This window comes from Cucurbita moschata, unplaced genomic scaffold (assembly GCF_002738365.1).
Source record: "Cucurbita moschata cultivar Rifu unplaced genomic scaffold, Cmos_1.0 Cmo_Scf00023, whole genome shotgun sequence".
Lineage (NCBI taxonomy): Eukaryota > Viridiplantae > Streptophyta > Magnoliopsida > Cucurbitales > Cucurbitaceae > Cucurbita > Cucurbita moschata.
In genome coordinates this window covers 1,790,600-1,815,360 of record NW_019268539.1, presented here as the reverse complement: position 1 = coordinate 1,815,360, position 24,761 = coordinate 1,790,600, and the positions used below count along the sequence as shown (strand labels likewise).

At 35.0% G+C, this 24,761-nt stretch overlaps 5 protein-coding genes across 8 annotated transcripts in view; 4 read left to right on the top strand and 1 right to left on the bottom strand.

The window, feature by feature from the left end:
- The first annotated feature begins 988 nt into the window (after positions 1 to 988).
- LOC111460015 (pectinesterase inhibitor-like) lies at positions 989 to 1,531 on the top strand. Its single transcript, XM_023103092.1, has one exon. The coding sequence runs from the start codon at positions 989 to 991 to the stop codon at positions 1,529 to 1,531; it is 543 nt and encodes a 180-aa protein (XP_022958860.1).
- A 1,757-nt stretch (positions 1,532 to 3,288) lies between these two features.
- On the top strand, positions 3,289 to 3,639 carry LOC111460014 (pectinesterase inhibitor 1-like). The gene has a single exon (XM_023103091.1). The coding sequence runs from the start codon at positions 3,289 to 3,291 to the stop codon at positions 3,637 to 3,639; it is 351 nt and encodes a 116-aa protein (XP_022958859.1).
- A 296-nt stretch (positions 3,640 to 3,935) lies between these two features.
- LOC111460119 (serine/threonine-protein kinase pakF-like) lies at positions 3,936 to 23,498 on the top strand. 3 transcript variants are annotated; one of them, XM_023103229.1, is made up of 15 exons: positions 3,936 to 3,940; positions 18,234 to 18,286; positions 18,468 to 18,915; positions 19,090 to 19,504; positions 19,582 to 20,242; positions 20,523 to 20,563; positions 20,685 to 20,753; positions 20,872 to 20,972; positions 21,077 to 21,155; positions 21,346 to 21,444; positions 21,541 to 21,609; positions 21,718 to 21,767; positions 21,854 to 21,935; positions 22,111 to 22,205; positions 22,882 to 23,498. In XM_023103229.1, exons 3-15 carry the CDS (start codon positions 18,530 to 18,532, stop codon positions 23,006 to 23,008), a joined length of 2,274 nt encoding a protein of 757 aa, XP_022958997.1. In that variant the 5' UTR covers positions 3,936 to 3,940; positions 18,234 to 18,286; positions 18,468 to 18,529; the 3' UTR covers positions 23,009 to 23,498. The 3 variants fall into 3 exon arrangements, with proteins under 3 accessions (XP_022958997.1, XP_022958996.1, XP_022958995.1); XM_023103228.1 differs by lacking the exon at positions 3,936 to 3,940 and adding an exon at positions 17,883 to 18,074 and having other exon boundaries at positions 18,162 to 18,286; XM_023103227.1 differs by lacking the exon at positions 3,936 to 3,940 and adding an exon at positions 17,883 to 18,074 and having other exon boundaries at positions 18,162 to 18,286; positions 18,403 to 18,915.
- On the top strand, positions 7,536 to 13,631 carry LOC111460120 (ATP-citrate synthase beta chain protein 2-like). Its single transcript, XM_023103230.1, has 17 exons — positions 7,536 to 7,733; positions 8,586 to 8,703; positions 8,813 to 8,915; positions 9,235 to 9,300; positions 9,387 to 9,510; positions 9,674 to 9,808; positions 10,138 to 10,198; positions 10,280 to 10,356; positions 10,614 to 10,769; positions 10,874 to 11,002; positions 11,103 to 11,235; positions 11,334 to 11,461; positions 12,104 to 12,209; positions 12,294 to 12,370; positions 12,467 to 12,537; positions 12,648 to 12,932; positions 13,297 to 13,631. The coding sequence occupies exons 2-17, from the start codon at positions 8,604 to 8,606 to the stop codon at positions 13,370 to 13,372; spliced, it is 1,827 nt and encodes a 608-aa protein (XP_022958998.1). The 5' UTR covers positions 7,536 to 7,733; positions 8,586 to 8,603; the 3' UTR covers positions 13,373 to 13,631.
- Positions 23,499 to 24,051: 553 nt separating the features above from the next.
- The window catches only part of LOC111459959 (huntingtin-interacting protein K), a 2,742-nt gene continuing 2,032 nt past the window's right edge, over positions 24,052 to 24,761 (bottom strand). For both annotated transcript variants that reach the window (XM_023103025.1, XM_023103026.1), the window contains exons 4-5: positions 24,466 to 24,532; positions 24,052 to 24,339 (exon numbers count right to left, since the gene is read on the bottom strand). In XM_023103025.1, coding sequence (XP_022958793.1) covers positions 24,259 to 24,339; positions 24,466 to 24,532 — 148 coding nt within the window. In that variant the 3' untranslated portion in view covers positions 24,052 to 24,258. The remainder of the gene's footprint in view (positions 24,340 to 24,465; positions 24,533 to 24,761) is intronic.

Genomic DNA, 24,761 nt, shown 5'->3' with positions numbered 1-24,761 from the left:
AAGTTAGATGTGTCGCAGACGATTGAACATACATGCACAGGCGGCGTGTGTGGTTGAACAAACTTGGATTCCTCATAAGTGATGTTTGATTGGCGAAGATAAACCTCGCCTCCTAAGGTCCGATGAACCCACAAAACCGGGGCGAAAAATATATATGAGGCTTAATTTCCCTTAAAGTTAGTCGTGAGCGTGTCAAGATCACGACGTCGCACGGTAAAAAATGTAGGACCGTGACAGTTGGTTAAAATATCATCGCTAGTCCAATAGGGTTAAACTCAAACATTATATGAATGACTGTATTTATGTTAAAAAAATAATCTATGATTTTAGAAATAAATTTAGGTAAATACGAAAAACATTAAGAAATCTTAAGAAATTATTATGTTAGAGCAGTCACCTCAGTAAATTATAATTATGAAAGTTAGTCTCAATTTTACGTCAGTCAAATTAATTATATATTCAGTTAATATTCAATTTGATCATGTTATTAAATAATTTACTATTATCGTTAAAATTTACTATAACCAATATCAAATTACACATGGTAAAATCATAATAACTGTTATAAATATATATTCATTTAATAATATCCATTGTTATTAAATAACCATATCATAAAATTACAATGATTATTTAATCAATTGTTTTTATTTTATTTTTAAAAGCTTATTCTTAATTTTATTTTTGTGGGACCCACAAATTAATCTATATTCTTAATTTAATTATGTCAAATTCAGATTCATCTCGAAAAAGGTATGAATCTGATTCTCTTATTCACGTTGTTTAAACCGACCACGGTTTTAACAGTACTCAAGACGCCCATAGTTTGGTTCATACCTATCTCGGAGTAAGTCTGATGGTTGATATTTAATCGAGATGTTCATTATTTCAAATTTGGTATGTGTCGGTTTTACTTGTTGCCATATATATATATATATATATATATATATATATAAGAACACATTAGTAAGAAGGAAGAGTGAAAAATATGGGTGTCTTCAGCTACGTCGGATTTTCCCTTTGTTGTGTTCTTTTCTTCGGAGTCGTTCTTTCGCATGCAGACACAACGCTCCAAAACGACACTATATCGACCATCTGTCCAAATACCAGTAACCCATTGTTATGCTGGCAAATGTTGAAATCGGTGAGAAACTTAGACTCTGTAAGCCTAACAAATTACACCCTCAACTTTACACGTACGAGCGCCATCGAATGTCTACACTATGCACAAGGGCTCGAGGCGAAAGAGACAGTCAATCTAGAGCTTAAGAAACGATATTCATATTGCTCGAAATCCATAAAGTCTACAGTGACCGACATAGAAGTTGCTCAAGAATATATGGGCTATGGTTCTTATATTGTTGCCGATCTTAACACCATGGGTGCCTTTACGGATTCAGGCGATTGTCTAAATAGCTTCAATCAACCGCCACCGGAACCGTCGGCTCTTCAAAAGAGCGTCAAGAATCTTAATGATATTTGTGAGATTGCCTGTCATTTCACGCATTTTATCGCCGGAGATGATGCTTGAACTCAGTCGTGGTGTGCTCAAATAATGTTTTTTTTTAATCTTAAGGGAATGAGATTTGAAAGTATTGGATTGTATTTTGATTTTATTAAGAATTAAAATAAATTATTTAAATCGAACACCAATATTGTCTTTGTAGAACTGTAATTGATTATCATCGTTTAATTTAGTTAATAACTCTGACGTCCATGGTTTGGTTCATACCAGGCGCCCATCTTTTCAACATCAATTTTCTTAATTTCAAATTTGGTATCTTTACTCGTTACCATATATATATATATATTTCATCGGTAAGATCACATTAGTAAAAAGGAGGGAAAAAAACATGGGCGTCTTCAGCTACGTCAGATTTTTCCTTTGTTGTGTTCTTTTCTTCGGTGTTGTTCTTTCGCATGCAGACACAACGCCCCAAAACGACACTATATCGACCATCTGCCCCCAAACCAGAAACCCATCTTTATGCAGGCAATTGTTGAAACCTGTGAGCAACTTAAACGCCACAAATATGGCCAATTACATGATCGACCTTGCACATACGAATGCTGTTGAATGTCGTGGCCGCGTACAGCAGCTCAGCGGAAGAGACAACCAATCTAGAGCTTAAGAAACGATGTTCAGAATGCTCGCAATGCTTAGACTCTTCGGTGAGCGCCATAGAGAGGAAAACAATACATGGAGTATAAAAACTATATTGCCCTCACAATTCAATCAACGGCGCCGAAAGCCATACCGACCAATGTCTAGATACCTTCAATCAGCCGCCACCGGAACCGTCGTCACTTCCAAAGAACGTCAAGAATCTTGGAGATATTTGTTACATTACTTCTTATGTAACACATATTCTCGCCGGAGATGATTAATGAACTCCCAGGAGTGATCAAATTACTATCTTTTGTGTATGACGATAAATATTATAATTATATATTCGGTTAATATCCAATTTCATATCAAATTAAATATGGTAAAATTATAATATGGCTACCAATTACTATCCTTTATTATAATTAATATACAGTTTGATCATATTTAGTATATTGATTATCATAGTTTAATTAAGTTAATCAACATTAATTGCTTCGAAGAAGACATTACACTTTTAACGGCGTCGTTTTGGTTTGAAGAAAAGAAATTTCGAAGTATTTTAAAATTAATAAAAATAATGGAATGAATTAAGAAATATTTAAATCATTATTAAATGTTGCTCTACATTTTGCCTAATTTGCTTTCCTAAATTTCTCCTTAATTTTAAATACATTAAATATAATATAGATTTTTACTAACTTTTTCTTATATATTACTTTTATCGTAAATTTAAATATAATTGACTGAAGTAGTAGTAATTGACGTGTACTCTGAAAAAATTACAGACTCCCACAACTCAATCTGTTATAATTTACTCGAGATTAAAATATTAATCTTTTCAATTAATAAGTTTATAAATAGAGGTTAAATATTGTTGGGTCGATTTTAAATTAATTCTTTCTTTTTTTTTTTTCCTTTTAGTTACTTTCTTTTAATTTCCCTTTTTCCTTTTTTTTTTTCTTTATATTTTCATTTTCCTTTATATTTAATTTTCTTAATTTCTATAAATACATTTCCAATTTAATCATTAATTCATGTTATTAAATAATTATATCATAAAATTATATGGATTATCATCGTTTAATTTAGTTAATAACGGTTACGCTCATAATTTAGTTCATACTTTATTTGAGGCGTGCTCATGGGTTCAATATCAATTTTCCGTTTTTCTGTTTTACATGGTCGATCTCATGCTCCACCTTGCACATACGAGCGTTGTCGAATGTCGCCGTCGCGTACAACAGCTCGAGGCAGAAGAAACAGTTAATCCAAAGCTTAAGAAACGATATTCAGAATGCTTAGAATCCACAAACTCTTCAGTGAACGCCATAGAGGTTGGCAAACAACACTTGGCCTTTGGTGGCTATATTGTCGTCACAATTCAAGTCATCGGTGCCACGAACGATGTTGACCAATGTCTAGATACCTTCAATCAGCCGTCGTCACTACCAAAGAACGTCAAGAACCTTAGAGATATTTGTGACATTGCCTCTTATGTGGCGCATACTCTCGCCGGAGATGATTATTGAACTCATTCTTTGGAATGATCAAATAATAGAGATTTAAAACTCTATTATTATAAAACAAAGAGAAAAAAATTGTATGAATTCAAAGACGACAATAACTATTATTTTTTTAAATGCTTATTTTAGAAGAAAAAAAAAGACGAAACATTCTTATCGCATTTTAAAATTGGGAGGCTAACGACAATACGTAACGTGCCAAAACGGACAATATTTACTAGCAGTAAGCTTGGACTGTTACAAATAGTATCAGAGCTAGACATCAGACAGTGTGCCAGCGAGGACGCTAGCCCCAAAGAGGTGGATTGTGAAATCCCACATCGATTGGAGAGTGGAACGGAACATTCCTTATAAGGGTATGGAAACCTCTCCTTAGCAGATACGTTCTAAAATTGTGAGGCTGACGATGATACGTAACGAAGCAAAGCAGACAATATCCGCTAGTGATGAATTTGGGCTATTAAATACATATACACACACAAATGATACGAATCAGTCAAAGCTGACAATATTTGCTAGCATACACATATATATATATTTGAATTTATTTATTTAGGCATCTGCAATTTAAGGATTGGCTTTGAAGTCCAAACAATTGGAAAAAACGGCGTCGTTTGGCTTGAGGAAAAGAAATTCATAAAAAGTATTTTAAAATTAATAAAATAATGGAATGAATTAGACCACAAACACAGCTGACAATTTCTGGTCTCTAATTTCAGCCAGAATTATTAAATATTTAAATCATTATTCAAAATTGCTCTACATTTTGCCTAATTAAATATATCATATAATTTTACTAATTTTTTCTTATATATTACTATTATTGTAAATATAAATATAATTTACCGACGTGAATCAACAGTGTTCAGTGATAATTAACTTTACTCGAAAAAAAATTACCGACTCCTACAACTCAATTTGTTGTACTTTAGTGGAGAATCTAAATTTTAAAATAAAAAATTAAAATTATTTGTTGACACGTTTTTTATGAAAACTAATTATGTTAAATTAAAAAACTAATTATGTTAAATTAAAAAATAAAGTTGGTAGAACGTAATAAACAAATTATATTTAAAAATATGTAGTAAAGACAAACCGCTGAGATGGACCATATCATATATTATATTTTTATTCTTAATTTAGTCATTCAAATTTAATATTTAACGGTTTAATTTTTAAATTTTAATTTTGTAATAATAGAGTTATTGTAATTTAATTTATGCCATAAAAAAATTATCAAAATTGCCCGAAAACCAAATCAATCAGAATTTATTGTTAATTTTAAAATATAATTTTTTTTTGTTCGTACAATAATATATACATATTTTTAATTATTCTCGGACAATTTTTAATTATTTGGAAGGTAATTTTTAAAAATATATATTCAAATTAAATATTTAAAATGTTTTATTAAAAAAAATTGAAAATTTTAAAATAGAGTTATCTCATTTAAATTTTAAAATTTACAAAATATCAAAATATAATCCAAAATTACGTGGACCGAGTCATAGAAAAATAAATTAATTTGGAGGCAATATTTTTCTTTAATTTTTAATTAAATGGTTGAATCTTGAGGATCTTTTATTTTATTAGTTGTCAACGTTATGGACAATGGACAACCTGCCCTTTTAAACCCGCAACTAATTAAAAATTAAATCATCACCCTCACGCTATTGCATATTTAAATTTTTAACAATATTAAATATTTGCCCAAAATCCCATTTATTTCCACTTCCACCCCAATTACTTGACTAAGTCGCTTTTAATTAATCTTCACGAGCTACGCAAATAAATAATATTTTATTTTATAATAAACTACAAATAAATTAATTTAAAAAATAAAATTCATTATAGAACTATAGTTTTAGCATATATTTTATTTTATAATATAGTTTTAGCGTATAATTAGTCATCTGAAAAGTTCCTCCGAGGACGACTCCATATAATTCGAGAAACGTATCCATATAACTGGCGGCTACCTAAATCGTCCATATTAATGGCTTCTATTGATTTTTACTATCTCGGGTTGACCTATCTAGACTGAATTGAATCGAGAGACTTGTTTGCTTCCAAGAATTGAATCGCTTTAGACGAGACTCGAGACAGATAAACGACATGTATTAATTATTAAAAAATTTAAAATAATTATAAAAAAAACTATACCAAACATTTTAGTAGAATATAAAATGAATTTTCTATGGTTGAGTTACTGAAAATAAGGTGCACCTTTAAATTATTTTAAATATTTATTAGTCATTCTATCTTCAGTATTGCTCTCATTCATACGTGATCTTAGTTCATTCATGTATTTTTTTTTTACTCGGGCGTCACATGCCCACTAACTTCCGCATTGATTCGTCTCCGAACCACATATTATAAGGAGAAGTACCGCTATGATACCATTTGTAATAACTTATACCTAGGATTCGAATCAAGATTTGACACTTGATAGCCCCGACATTCTTCTACATTCTGTGCGATATGGACACATTACTTACTCCTTAGACCAACATAGTATTTTCAGAATGTTTTGTTTTCACTCACACATGTATGTTAAAAAAACATTCAACAGATCACCTAACATAGAATTGCTTCAAACTAAACACGCTTAACTATATAATTCTTTAGACATCATATATCCTCAGTATTACTCTCATTCAGATGTGGTTGTAGTTCATTCATGTATCCCTCGTTTACTCGGGTGTCACCGAACAATTAGACATATAATTGGAAGTTTATGGACTTTCAGCCGTTTAAGCATATATTATATATATATATATATATATATATATATATATATATATATATATATATATTTTAATGTTGATTAAAAAAATTTATAATTTAGAAGTATTTTAATTGAAAATTAGGTAGAGAAAGAGGGTATTTTAGGCAATTTAATATTATAAATTGTATTAAAATTATTATAAATATTTATGTAATGGAAGGCCACAAAAGTTAATTATATAAGATCATGAAACATGGGTTAAGTATTAATAATATAAGTCATACTAATTCAATGGCTAATAAATAATTAAAATAACTCAACGACGGAGACACGAAGTTATATAATTTTAATTAAATAAATTTGAACTATATTCACATAGACCAAGTTAATTATTATATTTACTAGATTTTTTTTAGAAAAAATAGTTTATTATAATTTTCTCCAATTTCAACGGTCAATTTTCCAATTGTTTTGTTAAATAACGTAAGCGCCGTAGATTAAGATACTAAGGTACCGTCTTTTTAATATTTATTTATAATTTTTAAATTGTCATTTTTCATGAATTTAATAAAAATAATTACCAAAATGCAATAAAGGGAAAAAAAATAATTTTTCTTTATAATTAAATGTTCGGGTGGATCCATGTAGGAATCAACGAGACACCGTGAAATATTTTTTTACGTCTATTTAATCCTTAAATTTTAAAAATTATTTATTAATTTTTAAAATTTAAAATTTTTTATTAATACTTCCAAAAATTTTAATTTTATAATTTTATTAGACATAGAAATTAATTATATATCTAACTTATCTAACTATTTTTTTATAAAAATTTAAAATATTTTAATAATCTATTATACTCTAAATTAAAAAAAAATTGAGAATATTAAATATTTTAAAAGTTGTATTAACATTTTTAGACACAAAATTAATTTAATTAAATAGCGTGTTAAACATTTTATAAGGTTTTAAGAATTTTAATGAAATTTTAAAATATCTAATTTATTTTTAAGTTTAATAAATTTTTTAATTACGATAAATTTTAAAATTTGAAAATGAATTAATTTATATATAAATTTAATTTTAAAAATTTATAATTTTGTTCCCGCCGCGAGAAGGATTACTTACCATTAGCGAAATAAAGCAAAACATGAGAATCACGTGCTGATGGTCGTGAGCCAACTACCAGAGGCAACAGCGACCACGTGCCTGGATCATCTTCTCCGTTCCTTTGTCGCAGCTCCCTTCAACGTTCTCCAGTTTTACCATTTTCGCCTTCTCTATATAAATCCAATTCCATTTCCCAACTTCCAGTATTCAATTTCCCGTTAATCCGCCACCGCCGGACTCCCTTCCTTCACTGAGCTTTCAGGTCCGTTCTTCTCTCTTTCCCATTTTTTTTTTCCCGTTTCTATTACTCTATTCTGCTGTTCTTCCTGCTTTTGGATCTGTTTTTCACTTCTCTTCGATTTGAATTCCTGTTTACCTCTCTTACATTACGTTGCTTTCTCCCTGTTTTACTCCTAGTCTTCGAAGCGTCGCGTTTTCCGATCTCTTTAAAGCTTAGTTTCTGTGAGTTGAGAAGATTTTTAGATTTAAGATCATGTTTCTCGGCGTTTGATTTGCTGATCTGTTGGATTTGGTTGTCGTTTGTGTTTTTGAGGCATTGAACTCGTCCATATGTTTGGTCTAATTGCGAGGGTTTAACTCTCTCCCTTTTTGTTCTTGAATTTGGATTTTAGCAGATGCGTTGTTTCGAGGTAGTATTTCTTTAATTTGTTTCTTTCCTTCAGTTAATTCGGTAGATAATAATGCAATTCATTGAACTTCTTCCCGTTTTCCGAGATCGATTTGTTGAATTATGTACGGATTGAAAGCAGAACTGTTTAATTCTGTAAACGTTATTCCCCTTTTTGTCCACCTGCTCTACTCGTCAATCTTAGATCGCCATGGTTTCTGAACAGGTGTCGTTAATTCATGAAGGGCTTTTAGTCGAAATGTAATAAAAGCGAAGAATCTTGTAATTAGCAATTTAGATTTTAGATAATCGGCTTAGTGATGAGGGAAGATGTATTGAGGAAGTTCATTTATCTTACCTGATTTGGTCATTATGTCCAGTGAATCGTGTGTAGAAACCTTCTTTTTTTTTGCTTTTTGAAAAAGAAAAAGTTGTGTTTAAAAATCTAGTGAAAAAGGTATGAAAAAACATAGTTCCTATCCGCAGGTTCCTTGGACGGGCACCATGGCCACTGGACAAATATTTTCTCGTACGACCCAAGCACTGTTCTACAACTACAAGCAACTACCCATCCAACGGATGCTTGACTTTGACTTCCTCTGCGGTATGGATCATTTCTTATAGTTTCCTCTTTTTGTATCTGTTATCTTCTATTCTGAGCACCATCTCAGTAGTGCAGAACTAAACTTTTCCGTTTTGGACCAATTATTCAGGGAGGGAAACGCCATCAGTTGCTGGAATCATCAATCCGGGTTCCGAGGGATTTCAGAAACTCTTTTTTGGTCAAGAGGAAATTGCCATCCCTGTGCATTCTACGTGCGTAATAACTTACCCGTTCATGATTTTAAAACCATTGCTCAATGACCTTTTTATAGGCTTTTAGTTCCAGAAGTTGCTTCTATAGTTTACTACTCCTCCAACCTGTGTCTTTCTACCATACCATGTCATAACATTAGCTTGAAATTCAATAAATAGTTTGAAGTGGTAGTTTTACTAATCTTCTAAATTGAGTTAAGCATCATTGACCAGTATTACTTCTTTTTTTTTTTTAACAATAATTTTCTTTTCCTGATTCATTTAACTTGTCTAGCACAAATAGATTAACTTTCCAACTTCTTTTTTATACATTTTTCAGGATTGAGGCAGCTTGTGCAGCACATCCCACAGCAGATGTCTTTATTAATTTTGCATCCTTCAGAAGGCAAGTGTTCGTTATCGTAATTTTATTATGAGAGAACACAGATTTCTGTTTCCAATCATAACTAGTTTATGCTGCCAAATGTGCAGTGCTGCTGCATCATCATTGTCTGCTTTGAAACAGCCTACCATCAGAGTTATAGCTATCATAGCTGAAGGTGTTCCAGAGTCAGACACCAAACAGTTGATTGCATATGCACGGGCTAACAATAAGGTGAGAAAAGATTTGATGCTTTTAGTAACACACGGAAAAATATACTTGAGGGTGCATACATATACCAAATGACGAGTGAACTGAAATATAGCACAAATAATCTGCAAATCTTAGGGTTTGTTAATGAAATTGAACATTTTCTCTCTGCATGATTCAAATGCAGGTTGTTATAGGTCCAGCTACTGTTGGTGGCATTCAAGCTGGAGCGTTTAAGATTGGTGACACTGCTGGAACAATCGATAATATAATACAGTGCAAGCTATACAGGCCTGGATCTGTGGGCTTTGTCTCTAAATCAGTATGTGACTGTTGCTGAACTTTTTGTTTAGAAATTTTCTAACTTTTATTATTGACTTAGTTATTTCAACCAAAAGTGTGCACCTGCATGGAAAAGAGTGTGCGACTAATTCGTGTTGGCATTCTGGATTTTATTTCTATGTCTGATAACATCATATGTCCTTGCTATTTAATGAATTTTCTCTGTGCATTGTCTGGTTTTCCCAAGATGACATCAATTTTTTTTTCTTTTGGTTAATTAAAAGAAATGTCAAAACTTGTTTCCACCCTCTAAGATAGGCGACTTACTGAGAAATGATACGAGTATGATAATGTTTTATGATATCACAGGGTGGAATGTCCAATGAGATGTACAATACTATTGCCCGTGTTACAGATGGAATTTATGAAGGTAAACTTCCTAACTTATCACTATCTTAGTCTAGCAGAGTTTTGAAATGTTCAATCTGATTCACATTCTTTAATTGAACAGGTATTGCAATTGGAGGTGATGTGTTTCCAGGCTCCACTCTTTCTGACCATATTTTGCGGTTTAACAACATCCCACAGGTATTGTGATCGACACCTTCTGTAGATGAACTATTAACTCTTTGTGCATGCCAGAAGTCATGTCTATTAAGGTCCCTAGCCACACAAGTACCACTTCCAGTCCTCACAAACACACAAATGCGCACAAAAGTAAAATACTTGGTTTAACTATCATAGATGGCAGTGATGATAACACTTTAATGGAGTCGTTACTAAATTGGCTCCTTATGTACTTTGTTCTCTGCATCTAATATGCTTATCTTTTTTCTATTTCTTAGATCAAGATGATGGTTGTACTTGGAGAACTTGGTGGTCGGGATGAGTATTCCTTAGTTGAAGCCATGAAACAAGGAAAAGTTACCAAACCAGTGGTTGCCTGGGTCAGTGGTACTTGTGCAACACTGTTTAAATCTGAAGTTCAATTTGGACATGCTGTAAGTTTACACTGGACTCGTCCCGCTTACTATATTTTTATTGTATGATAGGATTTGCAGACACATCTTATTAACTCCTTGACCATCTCTGACGTTGACTACAGGGAGCAAAAAGTGGTGGTGAGTTGGAGTCTGCACAAGCTAAAAACCAAGCTTTAAGGGATGCTGGTGCAATCGTTCCTACTTCATATGAAGCCCTTGAAGATGCAATCAAGGAAACATTTGGAAAATTGGTAAATTCATTAATTATATGACTTCCTTCTCTGAATCCAGGAAGATCATCATTTATCTGACTTCCTCATAATCTTATTTTTCCATCTGATTTACGCGTAGGTCGAAGCGGGGAAAATTACTCCAGTCAAGGAAGTGAAGCCTCCACAAATTCCTGAAGATCTTAACTCAGCAATTAAGAGTGGAAAAGTTCGAGCTCCAACCCATATTATTTCCACCATTTCTGATGACAGAGGTTTGTTTTTAACCTAGTAACAAAAGTCTCTTTCAGTACCCTTTAGGATGTAATAGCATTAAATATTATAATTGGTTCTTGAAAATAAAAAATAATAGGTGAGGAGCCCAGCTATGCTGGAATTCCAATGTCTTCCATTGTTGAGCAAGGTTATGGTGTTGGGGATGTTATCTCACTATTATGGTTCAAGCGCAGTCTTCCTCGGTACTGTACACATTTCATTGAGGTAGGTAGCTATTGTGCTAAGCCTCTTCAATTTAATAGCTTTTATTCTTTTGCTTTTCCACTTTCACGTACACTCGAGTGGAAGTTGAAATTATAGTCTTGAATCTATGTAACGGCCCAAGCCTACCGCTAGCAGATATTATCCTTTTCGGAATTTCTCTTTTGGGTTTTCCCTCAAAGTTTTTAAAACGTGTATGCTAGGGAGAAGTTTCTACACCCTTATAAAGAATGCTTCATTCTCCTCTTCAACCAATATGGGATCTCACAATCCACTCTCCTTCAGGGCCCAGCGTCCTCATTGGCACTCGTTCCCTTCTCTAATCGATGTGGGACCCTCCAATCCACCCCCTTTTGGGCCCAACGTCCTTGTTGGCACACCGCCTCGTGTCCACCCCGTTCGGAGTTTAGCCTCCTCGCTGGCACATCACCCAGTGTCTGGCTTTGATATCATTTGTAATGGCCCAAACCCACCGTTAGCAAATATTGTCCTCTTTGGGAGCCCTTTCGGCTTTCCCCTCAAAGTTTTTAAAACGCATTTGATAGGAAGAGGTTTTCACATCCTTATAAAGAATGTTTCGTTCTCCTCCTCAACCAATATGGAGATCTCACAATCTAGGTTTGAGAAGTTTCGTGTTCTTTTCAGATATGTATCATGCTCTGTGCTGACCATGGTCCTTGTGTATCTGGAGCACACAACACGATAGTAACAGCTCGGGCTGGAAAAGACCTCGTGTCCTGCCTTGTCTCAGGTTGTAATTCAACTGCTTTGGACACGGATGTTATGTGGTCTATGCTTGTTGTGCCTAATCAATGACATTGACATTCTGAAATAGGTTTGCTTACGATTGGCCCTCGATTTGGTGGTGCCGTTGATGATGCTGCTCGATACTTTAAGGATGCATATGACAGGGTGAGATTTGTTCATTCATTGCTGAAGTTTAAATTAAGTTGGTGTTTTTTGAGTCTTTTTTCTCTAAGATATTATGTCACTTCTTGCTTTTTACAGAATCTTACACCATACGAATTTGTCGAAAGCATGAAAAAGAAAGGGATTCGTGTGCCTGGAATTGGCCACAGGTACAATGATAGTCTTTTTACAAGTTACAACACCTTAGGTTGTTCTCAGATTGGATTTTCTGATTGGTTATTCGAGTAGTTAATCGATGGTTTGATTATCGTTGAATAAGGATCAAGCGAGGCGACAACCGAGATAAGAGAGTGGAGCTACTCCAGCGGTTTGCTCGGACACATTTCCCATCTGTGAAGTACATGGAGTATGCCGTGCAAGTTGAAACTTACACTCTCTCAAAGGCAAACAACTTGGTTCTTAATGTAGACGGTGCAATTGGATCCCTTTTCTTGGATCTTCTTGCTGGCAGTGGAATGTTCAGCAAACAAGAGATCGATGAGATTGTCGAGATCGGCTATTTGAACGGGTTGTTCGTGTTGGCTCGATCCATCGGTCTGATCGGGTGAGTATCTGAAACCATTAGTATCCAAGTTTTTCTGCTTACTTTTGAACTAAGAAGCACAAATACATATACATAGATACGGCACGACACGACATGTTTACAATTCAAACTAAGTTTACACATTTCTTATGTGCCTGTTTAGTAGACTTAACACAAGTGTTTAATACGTGTCTAACAATATCAAACCTATATTAACTTTGTAGCACGAGTGTCTAACAAGTGTTTGAGACGTGTTCAATAAGTATCAAGCACGGACACACCGGCTAAACTAAAATATCCGTGCTTCGTAGCTTTTGAAGTTCGATATTTGTGCATCGGATCTTCTTTTACCTGATAGCTGTGTTGTTGTAATTGAAATCTCCAGGCACACATTTGATCAGAAGAGACTGAAACAGCCACTTTACCGCCATCCATGGGAAGATGTTCTCTACACCAAATGATGAATTCAGCAATAGCAGGAGTAACAAATACCAATCTCTAGAAGTATGTTTCTTTTCAAAATTTATTATTGGTGCTTCTATTTGGTGGAATCTCTTTTTCTTCTTACACTCATTTCCTTAGTTACTTCAAATTTCTTTAAGGTTGTCTAGTTCATAAAGAATTGTACTTCAGTTTTGAAATAAGTGTCAATCTACAACAGTCCTTGTGTAAAATTATGTCTCTTAGACCTTTAAAGTCAATGGAAATTATGTTCTGAATGTTTTGGTTTCCCGTTGATAACTACTCAATGTTTTACTGCTACTTCTAGATGTTTGGGTCACTCCTGCTACTTCTAGAGTGGTACATGAATGAACCGAGACCATTTTCGAATGGGAGTGATTTTGAAAATAGGATGGTTAAGAAATGCTTAAAAGAATCGAAAGTTACTACCTGTAACAATAAGGTGCACTTTTCTTTTTGGTGGCTCAATCATAAAATGTGAGATCTCACATTAGTTAGGGAAGAAAACAAAACACCATTTATAAGGGTGTGGAAACCTCTCCCTAGCTGATGCGTTTTAAAAACTTTGAGGGGAAGCCCAAAAGGCAAAGCTTAAAGAGAACAATATATATTAGCGGTGGGCTTGAGTAGTTTCAAATGGTATCAGAGCCATACACTGGGCGGTATGCCAGCAAGGAGGCTGAGCCTTGAAGGGGAGTGGACACCAGGTGGTGTGTCTGTGAGGACGCTGGGCCCCGAAGGAGGGTGGATTCTGAGATCACACATCGAATGGGGGAGGAGAATGAAGTACCATTTATAAGAGTGTGGAAATTTCTCCCCGCATTTTAAATTTTTTTTGAGAGAAAGCCCAAAAGGAAAAGCCCAAAGAGACAATATTTGCTAGTGGTGGGCTTCAGTTGTTACATAAAAACTACAAAGTTAAAATTTTTTATGTTGGGTGACCCTACAAAACATGTGAGTGAAGACAAATAATGCTAATAGTTTTCACTCCTAAAAACGAGGAGCAAATAATATGACGATATTGTTGTTAGAGATGTCGGGGCCAGAATTTGGACATGAGTTGGTTACATTGTGGTTGAAGGTTGAGTGTAGGAATTTCATGGCATTTATATCCGAAGCAGATTGCTCAAAAGTAGAGACATCGGGAATTAATAAAAAGCTTTTGGTTATTATTATATAGAAGAAAAAAAGGGCATCGCCTCCAGAATTAAAAGCCAAGGACCTACAATTCAACTTTATAAGTGTAAAATAAAGAAACCAATTTGATTGGACATTTTGGAGTCTCTCTCTCTCCCTCTCTCTCTGACTTTTGATGTCACATAATCAATTTGGTAAAAACGAAAAATATAATAATAAAGTTGGCGTTGTGGGTTTGCTTGCAAATTGCAAAATTGGAATGGTGTGTGATGTTTGCCCCACCATATACTTCTTACTCTTTTTATGGCTTCGTCCAACTTTACGCATACCGACCTTTATTTTATGTTGAGTAGCTTTATCGAGTCCTACATGTTGCTTGTACTGAGTATTTTTCTTCATTCGTGACTGCTAGGTTGTACAGCCTAATAGTTACTTATAGGTTAAGTTTGAGGCCTACATGTTGTTTGTACGAGTATTTTTCTTCATTCACGACTGTTAGGTTGTACAGCCTGATGTTTACTTATAGGTTAAGTTTGAGTTCTATGTGTTGTTTGTACGAGTATTTTTCTTCATTCGCGACTGTTAGGTTGTACAGCCTGAAGTTTACTTATAGGTTAAATTTGAGTTCTACGTGTTGTTTGTACGAGTATTTTTCTTCATTCGCGATTGTTAGGTTATACAGCCTGAAGTTTACTTATAGGTTAAGTTTGAGTTCTACATGTTGTTTGTACGAATATTTTTCTTCATTCACGACTGTTAGGTTGTACAGCCTGATATTTACTTTTGGGTTTAAGTTTGAGTTCTACGTGTTGTTTGTACGAGTATTTTTCTTCATTTGCGATTGTTAGGTTATACAGCCTGAAGTTTACTTATAGGTTAAGTTTGAGTTCTACGTGTTGTTTGTACGAGTATTTTCTTCATTCACGACTGTTAGGTTGTACAGCCTGATATTTACTTTTGGGTTTAAGTTTGAGTTCTACGTGTTGTTTGTACGAGTATTTTTCTTCATTCGTGACTGCTAGGTTGTACAGCCTGATGTTTACTTATAGATTAACTTTGAGGCCTACATGTTTGTACGAGTATTTTTCTTCATTCGTGACTATTAGGTTGTACAGCCTGATGTTTACTTATAGGTTAAATTTGAGTCCCACATGTTGCTTGTACGAGTATTTTTCTTCATTCGTGACTGTTAGGTTGTACAGCCTGATGTTTACTTATAGGTTAAATTTGAGTCCTACATGTTGCTTGTACGAGTATTTTTCTTCATTCATGACTATTAGGTTGTACAGCCTGATGTCTACTTATAGGTTAAATTTGAGTCCTACATGTTGTTTGTACGAGTATTTTTCTTCATTCATGACTGTTAGGTTGTACAGCCTGATGTTTACTTATAGGTTAAGTTTAAGAGTGAAAAAAAGCTTAATAGTTATTTAATTTGAAGTATAAGATAGACTCTTATTTTATCTTATCTGTTCTACGATGTAGTTTTTAATATGAATTCTTGTTTTATTATTTAGTTTCCAATTGGAATATCTGTGACTAGTGGAAGTTATCTATAAATAAATCCTAATCTTATGGAGTTTTACATTCATAGGTCTCTGTGTATAATTTTTCTTGCATCTTCTATTGTTCTTCGTCTAGATCAAGTGTGGGAGTTGTATAATCCTAATAGTGACGATGGTTGACTTGTCTCTACTTTAGGACAAGTCCTAAGGTTCAACATTGTCTCTACTCTAGGCTAAAGTTCTTTAATTACAACGTTGCACCCCATTTCATCAACTTAGTTCTCAACGACACGATCCCCGTGCCTGTACATTGATTTAGGATTTCATCGAGATGATATTGAAGCCTTTGTTGGGTAAAATAGGCTTATAACACTTTCTTGGATGATTTGTGCACTTATCAAGACCAAATATCGTGCCAATTAGAGTCTCACTAATGTTTTGTGATGTCACAACGAGTATCAAAATGTCATCTACTTTTGCAATTCACTCGGGCATGGTGATCAAGAACTGCCCCATGAGTTGTTTTCATATTTGGGACCTCGAGAACATCCATCTGACTAGGCACTATTGATACATGAGCTCTTTTGTGTCTATGTCGAGTTGTTTTTGCTCATCGTGTCGAAGCTCAATCCGGTAACACAACCTCCAACTCATGGGAAATGATCCCAATATCAATACACCCGTGCCACCGAAACCCATCTTCGAACTAAATCTAGAGTTTAATTTGATTAACTTTAAAAAATTAAAAAAAAATGTTCCTTCATTTAACTTGGAAAAAAACAACAAAAGTAAAGTTTCAAAGGTGTAGAGATTCCATGAATTTGGTCCAAAAGTGATATACGTAAAAAGTGTTTGAGCTTCAAAAGAGGATGCTTTTCAAGACCCATAATCATCAAAGGATAAGTATTGCCTTTATAAACAACCAAATTTTGCCTTTATCTTCTCTATTTTTACCCATTTTCCTCTTATGTCCATACTTCCAATAAAATTTATTACACTTAAATAAGTACCCGACTCACCCGAAATTTCAGATGGGTTGGTCGGTGACTCGAATAACCCGATTAAAGTTCACAAACTAACCCAACCCAACTTGGGTAATCCAGGTTGGTTGAATTCTCGGGCCATTTAAGCTCACCTACCTCAAATTTTCAATAAATCTTAAAATTAATACTCAGAGTTAATTGGAAGTAAAAAAAAATTCAATAAAAAATTATATAGAAGACAATAAACTATTAACTAAAAAAACATGATTACCGAAATAAAATATTACTCTAAATAAGTATTGTCACGTACAGAAATAAGTACGATCATATTAATTTGAACCTACAAATCTTCCCCACGACCTTCTTATCAAATTATTATCATTTATTTATAAACTTCATATCTATTCAAGACAATTAGATAAAATCAAATTAGATTAAATAATTATTATAAGGAAAAAAAACTCATAATTAAACACAATAATAGCATTAATTAGGCAGACAATGAATGAACCAATAGAAATTTAAGCAAACTAAATTAAAAATAAATAATTTATCATAAAGTTAGCAAAAAAAAATGTCAAAACAAAATAGTGGAAGTCGCCCACATTTCAAGGGGCCATTTAAATATATATATATATATATTTATTTATTTATTTGGATATTCCGACCGGAGAAGTTCCCGCCGTAATAAAAATATAAAGTGAAAAATTGGAGGCGTGTGATTGGCCACGACAGCGCCTTTTTTTTTTCTTTTTTTTTAAATATATTTAAATATTTTAGATTTGGATGATAATGATAAGATAGAAAAATAAACCGCCCAAATTGAACGAATAAGAGAGAGCAAAATAAAAATACCACCAAAAATTATTTATTAATAAATAAATAATTTTAAAAAAAAGGCGGAGGTCTGGAGGAAGGCTAAAGTAAAGAGGGTGAGAAGGTTCTTGACCCAGCTGGAGGAAACCCTTCGTTCTTTATCAAATTCAGTCTCACCGATTGACTCGGCCACCAATAAGAACATCGGGGATTGGATTGGATTGGGTTGGATTGGATTTGGACTGGATTGGACTGGATTGGTAGTTTTTTCTGTAAAGATTTGTTGATTCTGGAGTTGAGCAGAATTGGTTGAGTTCGATATTGATGTTCTTTTTCTTTTGGTACAGACTGGAATCTCTCGTCTCTCTGCTATGGATTTGGAGTTGTGCTTGTTGATTTGATGATTGTTTTTGAGGAAGGGAGAGATTTGGAAGATCGGAGGTGGATTGTAGAGAGTTAATTTTTGAATCTGGTACAAGGTTTTTGGAATTGGAATACAGAGCATTGTTTCTTTTGGATTTCTGTGTTTGTTTCTTTGAACTTTTCTTTTTGTTGTTGTTGTTGTTGGTTTTTGTTTTAATCTTCAAGATTACGCCAGTGGGAAGTGTTGAATATTGATCCGTTGTTGTTGGTTTTTATGGGAACTCCACCAGTAGAGGAGCTTCTGAGGAAGATACAAGAGCTGGAGGAAGGTCAAGCGCATCTCAAGAAAGAGATGTCCAAACTTCTTCTCTCTGGAACTGCCGCGGATTCCAATTCTGACCACCAAATTCGCCACCATCATCATCACCATCAGCGCTCTCAATCGATATCGCCTCAGCGTTCTAGGTTTGCTACAGCTCGGAGAAGAGGCGGCGCTGCTGGAGGTTTTGACGGCGCTGCAGCGGCGTGGAAGAGAGGCTCTTCGTCGTTTCGATATTCTTCTCCACTTCAGAGAGAGAGTAGGACTTGTGAGCCTTTAAATGCCGCCGCCAGTGTCGGAACCGGCGGCGGCTCTGGCCCCGCCGCCGTGAATTTCACCAACAAACAGTATCTGAATATCTTGCAGTCAATGGGACAGTCTGTTCATATTTTTGACCTTAATTATCGCATAATTTATTGGTACGCTGCCCTTTTTCTTTTCTTCTCCTTTGGTCCCTTTTGGTAAACTGCCTTCTCGTGACAATTCTTTCAGTTTTAGATTAGATTTGATGGGTTCTTCAATAGCTACCTGAATATTGCCTTCGTTTTGTTGGTTCTTTTATAATGATTTTCAAAGAATGTTAATCTATGTAGGAACCGAGCTGCTGAAAGCGTGTATGGATATTCTGCGGTGGAGGCTCTTGGTCAGGACGCCATTGAGCTTCTAGTCGATCCTGAGGACTTCGCCGTTGCGAATGATGTAACTCTTCGTGTCATGGGTGGGGAGAATTGGACTGGTCAATTACCTGTAAAGAACAAGATGGGGCAAAAATTTATGGTTGTTGCCACTAACACTCCATTCTATGACGATGGTGCATTGGTTGGGATTATCTGTGTATCAAGTGATTCACGGCCATTTCAAGAATTGAAGATTCTTTTAGCATCAGGTTCTAAACAGCAGGATGCAGATTTGAACACGATCCGTTCAAGAATCCCGGTTTCAGCTAAACTTGGTCTTGATCCTCAGCAGCCTCTTCAAGTTGCAATTGCTTCAAAGTTATCGAATTTGGTTAGTCTTTTTGGTTTCATTTCCCTATGTTTTGTTGTAGTGTGCGTATCTTGATAGTTTGTAGCCTTGGGGGACAGGCATCAAAGGTAAGCAACAAAGTCAAGTCCAAAATTCGAACTGGAGAAAACGGTTTGGATCGTGAAGGTGGAAGTGCAGATAGTTACCACTCTGATCATGGCTTTCCAGATGCAGTTCTTTGTGACCATCGGGAGGATGCAAATTCAAGTGGAGCTAGCACGCCTCGGGGCGATTCCACGGCTCATGGTGCATTGTCCCATGTTGAGGAGAAGTTGTCTGGCAAACTGGTCAGGGATTCTGGTGATGAGGTTGCAGGAAAACCTACCATCCAGAAGATCTTATCCTCAAAAGCAGAAGAGTGGATCACTAAGAAAGGCATATCTTGGCCATGGAAAGGGACCGAGCAGGAAGGAGGATCTGAAACAAGAACAACCCGTATTGTTTGGCCCTGGGTACAAATTGATCAAGAAGCTGAACCAGCAAATCATAAAAGTTCTTCTTCAGCTGGGAAACCAGAAATGCAGCAAAATGATGGTCATCGAGCAGCCAATAACGAGGCGTCGGGATCTTGGTCATCATTCAATGTTAACAGCACTAGCAGTGTCAGTAGCTGTGGAAGTGCCAGTAGTAGTGCTATCAACAAGGTCGACACGGACTTTGACTGCTTGGATTATGAAATCTTGTGGGAAGACCTTACTATTGGGGAGCAAATAGGGCAAGGTAAGTGATGGTCTTTGGAATGAATTGGTTTATGTGGGCATTCATCATTTTGTTTCAACGTTATCTTTTACTGTCTGCTCTTTTTCCATCTATTGTTGCATTACATTGTCAACAAAATATAGCTGGAAATCGGATTAATCTTTATAACTTATCTCCACTATTTGTGGGTTTTAGTTCTCTATCTGTCTAAAAGGAACTCATGAAACTGGTCTTTGTGTTTTGTTTAGTACTCGTGTTAATCGATTTGATTTTAATGCATGAATTGCCTTCATCTCTACAGGTTCTTGTGGAACTGTCTATCATGCGCTGTGGTATGGATCAGTATGTTCACTTATCCTTTCAATTGCTTCAATTATGCTGTTGTGTCAACTAGGATTCTGAGATTCTCTAGTCTTTTTCCTTAATATCTATGTTTGAAAGATGATTTGAACTGTTCTTGCAGGACGTTGCCGTCAAAGTGTTTTCCAAACAAGAGTATTCAGATGATGTGATTCTCTCCTTCGGACAGGAGGTGTGCTTTTCTTTCTGCTTCTCTCTTTACTCCCACGTCCCTCAAAACTGTTGTTTTTAAAGGTAACCCTGATGAAATGTCTATTCTTAGAGCTAAGTTCAACCTTTTGTTTTCAAAGGTATCCCTGATGAAAAAGCTTAGACACCCCAACATTCTTCTCTTCATGGGAGTTGTGACTTCACCTCAGCGTCTCTGTATTGTCACAGAATTTCTTCCGCGGTTTGTTCTCGACTTCCGTTCTTGGTTTAAATTAGTTTGATTTAATCTTCCAAGAGAAGCATTGTTCATAGGCTGATTGAAGTATCTGGTACCTATAAAAACAGTGGAAGTTTGTTTCGTTTACTACAGAGGAACACGGGCAAATTAGATTGGAGACGCCGTGTTCATATGGCTTTGGACGTTGTAAGTATTTCCACACATTGGTGATTATCTTCTTTTCTAGAAATGATTGTTGAACATTTCTCTTCTTGGCATGATCATTAAGTTCTCCATATTGCTCTCTATCATGAATTCAACTAATTATTGATAATTCTTTTGAATCTGTAGTCATTTCGTGATATTTCATTGTTTACATATATTACTATTTTATCAGGCGAGAGGCATGAACTATCTTCATCATTGCAATCCACCTATTATTCACCGAGATTTGAAATCTTCGAACCTCTTAATTGATAAAAACTGGACTGTGAAGGTATGCTGTTGTTCCATAACTATTCTACTTGTTTGAATCGATATATACAATACAATTACAATTTTTAAAGTCTTCTAATTTTTATCAATCCTGCAGGTTGGGGATTTTGGTCTATCTCGACTTAAGCATGAGACTTATCTAACGACTAAGACCGGAAAGGGCACGGTAAGCCTGACATTTTCTTGTTTGCAAGTTGCATACAAGCCATTCGATTCTAGAGTTTCTGCTTTGTGCTGCAAGCATTACCTATTCAGTTCATTTTCCTTTATGTAGCCTCAATGGATGGCGCCTGAAGTTCTTCGTAATGAGCCCTCGGATGAGAAGTATGTGCTAATAAGTTTCAAGCTTCATTCTATTCCTTCTCATGAAACTTGCAGATAAATATGCTGATTATGATTGCAATATTCAGGTCTGACATATACAGTTTCGGAGTCATATTGTGGGAGCTTGCAACCGAGAAAATCCCTTGGGAAAATCTCAATACAATGCAGGTACTAATTACTTTTCAAGTGATATCTAGAAAGATCCCTTGTAAGCTGAATGTTCTTCCATTTGGGCATTCCATGCAGCAGCCAAGTTTCTGTTTGTTCTTGTGCCAAACGTTGGCATTGTGGATGATGTTATATGTTATGGCATTGCATATTTGACAAGTTTCAAAATATGTAGGTGATTGGTGCTGTTGGGTTCATGAACCAACGACTTGAAATCCCTAAAGACGTGGATCCACAGTGGGCTTCTATTATTGAAAGCTGCTGGCACAGGTACATAGAATTGGCTTTATTTATAGTTTCTAAGATAGATAAATGGTTCAAATTCTAGTTTCGCATCTGATTTCTTGACTTGTTCCATTATGGTTGCTGAATTTATTTAGTTGTCTAGAAACATGATTTGAAAGTAACTGGCATACGTAGGGTAAAAAACTTGTACTTATTCATTTTTTTCGAAAATACTTTTATTCTTTCAAAACTTGGGACCTTTTACAAATATTTCTGTCGTGTCCAATATTGTTGGGATGAAGTCCCACATTGGCTAATTTAGAGAATGCTTATGGATTTATAAGTAAAGAATACATCTCCATTGGTACGAGACCTCTCGGAAAAACCAAAAGTAAAGCCATGAGAGCTTATGCTCAAAGTGGACAATATCATACCATTATGGAGAGTCGTGATTCCTAACAGTTTCAAAACTAGCCATGGAGTAGAAACCACATTGGGACTTAGAACGGCGTGACAATGTTTGGGTCCCAATTTCTGTTTCGATCTCCGTTTTCATCTAATACTCTAATAAAATTTTACTTTTTTTACTTTATAGGCAGTTTTAGTAAGTTCAAAGGTAATATTACAACTTTTGAAAGAGTCTAGACTATTTTCGAAACAAAATGCGTTTGCAAATAGTTTTAATTTTTTTCTTTTTATATTGGTTGTATGTGAACAACAGTGAACCCGCAAACCGGCCATCATTCCAGGTTCTGATGGAAAGGCTTAGAGAACTGCATAGAAAGTTTACTATTCAATTACAAGCAGCCCGTAACGGTGGAGACAATATCAGTCAAAAGGAAACATAAAGAAAACCAACAATTTTTATGGGTCTATTTTATCATATAATTACCAATTGATGAAGACAGGTCATAGGTGTGTATGATCAAGGTTTTGATGGTTCATAGTTGGTGAGCAGATAGTGGGCGTAGGAGGTTTAAAGGACATTATTTGAACCACAAAGTGGAATGTAAGTTAATGGGTGGAAAGGATTTTCGTCACTTTGGAACGGAAAATGACTCCTCGGAGTGGCAGCGTGGGCAGTGTCTCATATCAACTGGGCCGAGATTGGTGGTGCCTCTTTTTTTTTTTTTTGCCCTTTTTTCTAAAAGTAAAGAGCCATAATTAAAGACCTTTCTTCCTTTTTAGGTGTCGATAGTGCTGTTTCATATGTCACCCACTTGCTTCATTTGCTGTAAATGAGTTTCGGACCACTTGTCATAAGTTGTACAAAGAAGATATGAAGATACGACACAGTTTTTTGAGAGTTTATATTCTGTAACGTAAATTCTTCTGCTTGTCTAATTGTCTTTTGTTTTGGTACGATAATAAAGCTCTTTATTCGTAACTCTCGAGAGAATCGATGGTTGCATCTAAGATGCACACAAGTTGACTAGTTGTGTAAACAAATTCAGATGGTGAAACAAAGGATTATCTCAGATCTATATCGAGATATTGATCATGATTCTTTAGTACTATAATAAAGATCCTACTAGATGCTCTTCGAGTTCTTATGATTTCATGTAATTCCATACCATGCCTAGTTATAAACTATTCAAACTATAATGCTTTGGTTTTATTCCATGTCAAACTACAACATGAAGTAGTATCAGATTTTAAACCAAATAAACCAAATAGACACAAATTTCAAAGAAATAAAATTACAAATATGGCCCTATGAATTAGGTTAAACTCGGGTTTCATCAGTTCTTTTCGGTCTTTTCCACCTCGGAAGGAACCATTTATGGGGTATGTGCATAAAGCCCGTGAACGTATTGAAACCTTTTTAAACACCAACCCAACCTACCACAGATTATCTGGGTATCATCAAATGGCTTTAAAGACATGGCCACTTTCATCGAATCCCCCTTCAGCAAAGAGATTTAGAACTAATATTTTAAGGTTTACAAAGAAGAAAAAAGAAGAAACTTCCAGCATTTCCATACAATCTGAACTCACAAAAAGTATGTTTATGATTCTCACTTGTGCACTTCAGAATAGTTTTCCCAGTAAAACTTCAAGTAATAAGTAAACATTGTCTCTTCAAACACCTGCTGAATTAGCGTAGTAAATACCGTATAGCAGCAACCGCGTCGCCTTTGTGCTCTCGCAAGGTTCTCTCGGCAACCTTCTTGTCCAACTGTAAACAGTACAGGAAAATATGGGAATGAATTAGAACTTGAAAAAAGCTGATGCCATTGAAGCTTATAATAAGCTGTTGTTTATCTACATTGATGATTGGAAACAGGACAAATGTGAATCAAACCTCGAGTTCGTTGGCGATTATGTCGACGTCAGCTGCGTTTATTTTGACAGCAGCAAGCTCCTTCTCTCTGAAAGGCAAAATACAATGACATCTTAGTAAGAATCCATGCTAAGAATTCAATAAGCATCGTAGCTGGAAAAACATAGCCGTGTATGGAAAACACTCACCAGATCTTCACAAACATACAAAAGACAGTTTGAAAATTCAAATCCTCGCAGTTTTGTTGGTAAGTATTGAAATTTGGACAACCAAACAAGCAAGTTACTGAATATTGAAGCAAAAAAAAAAAAAAAAAA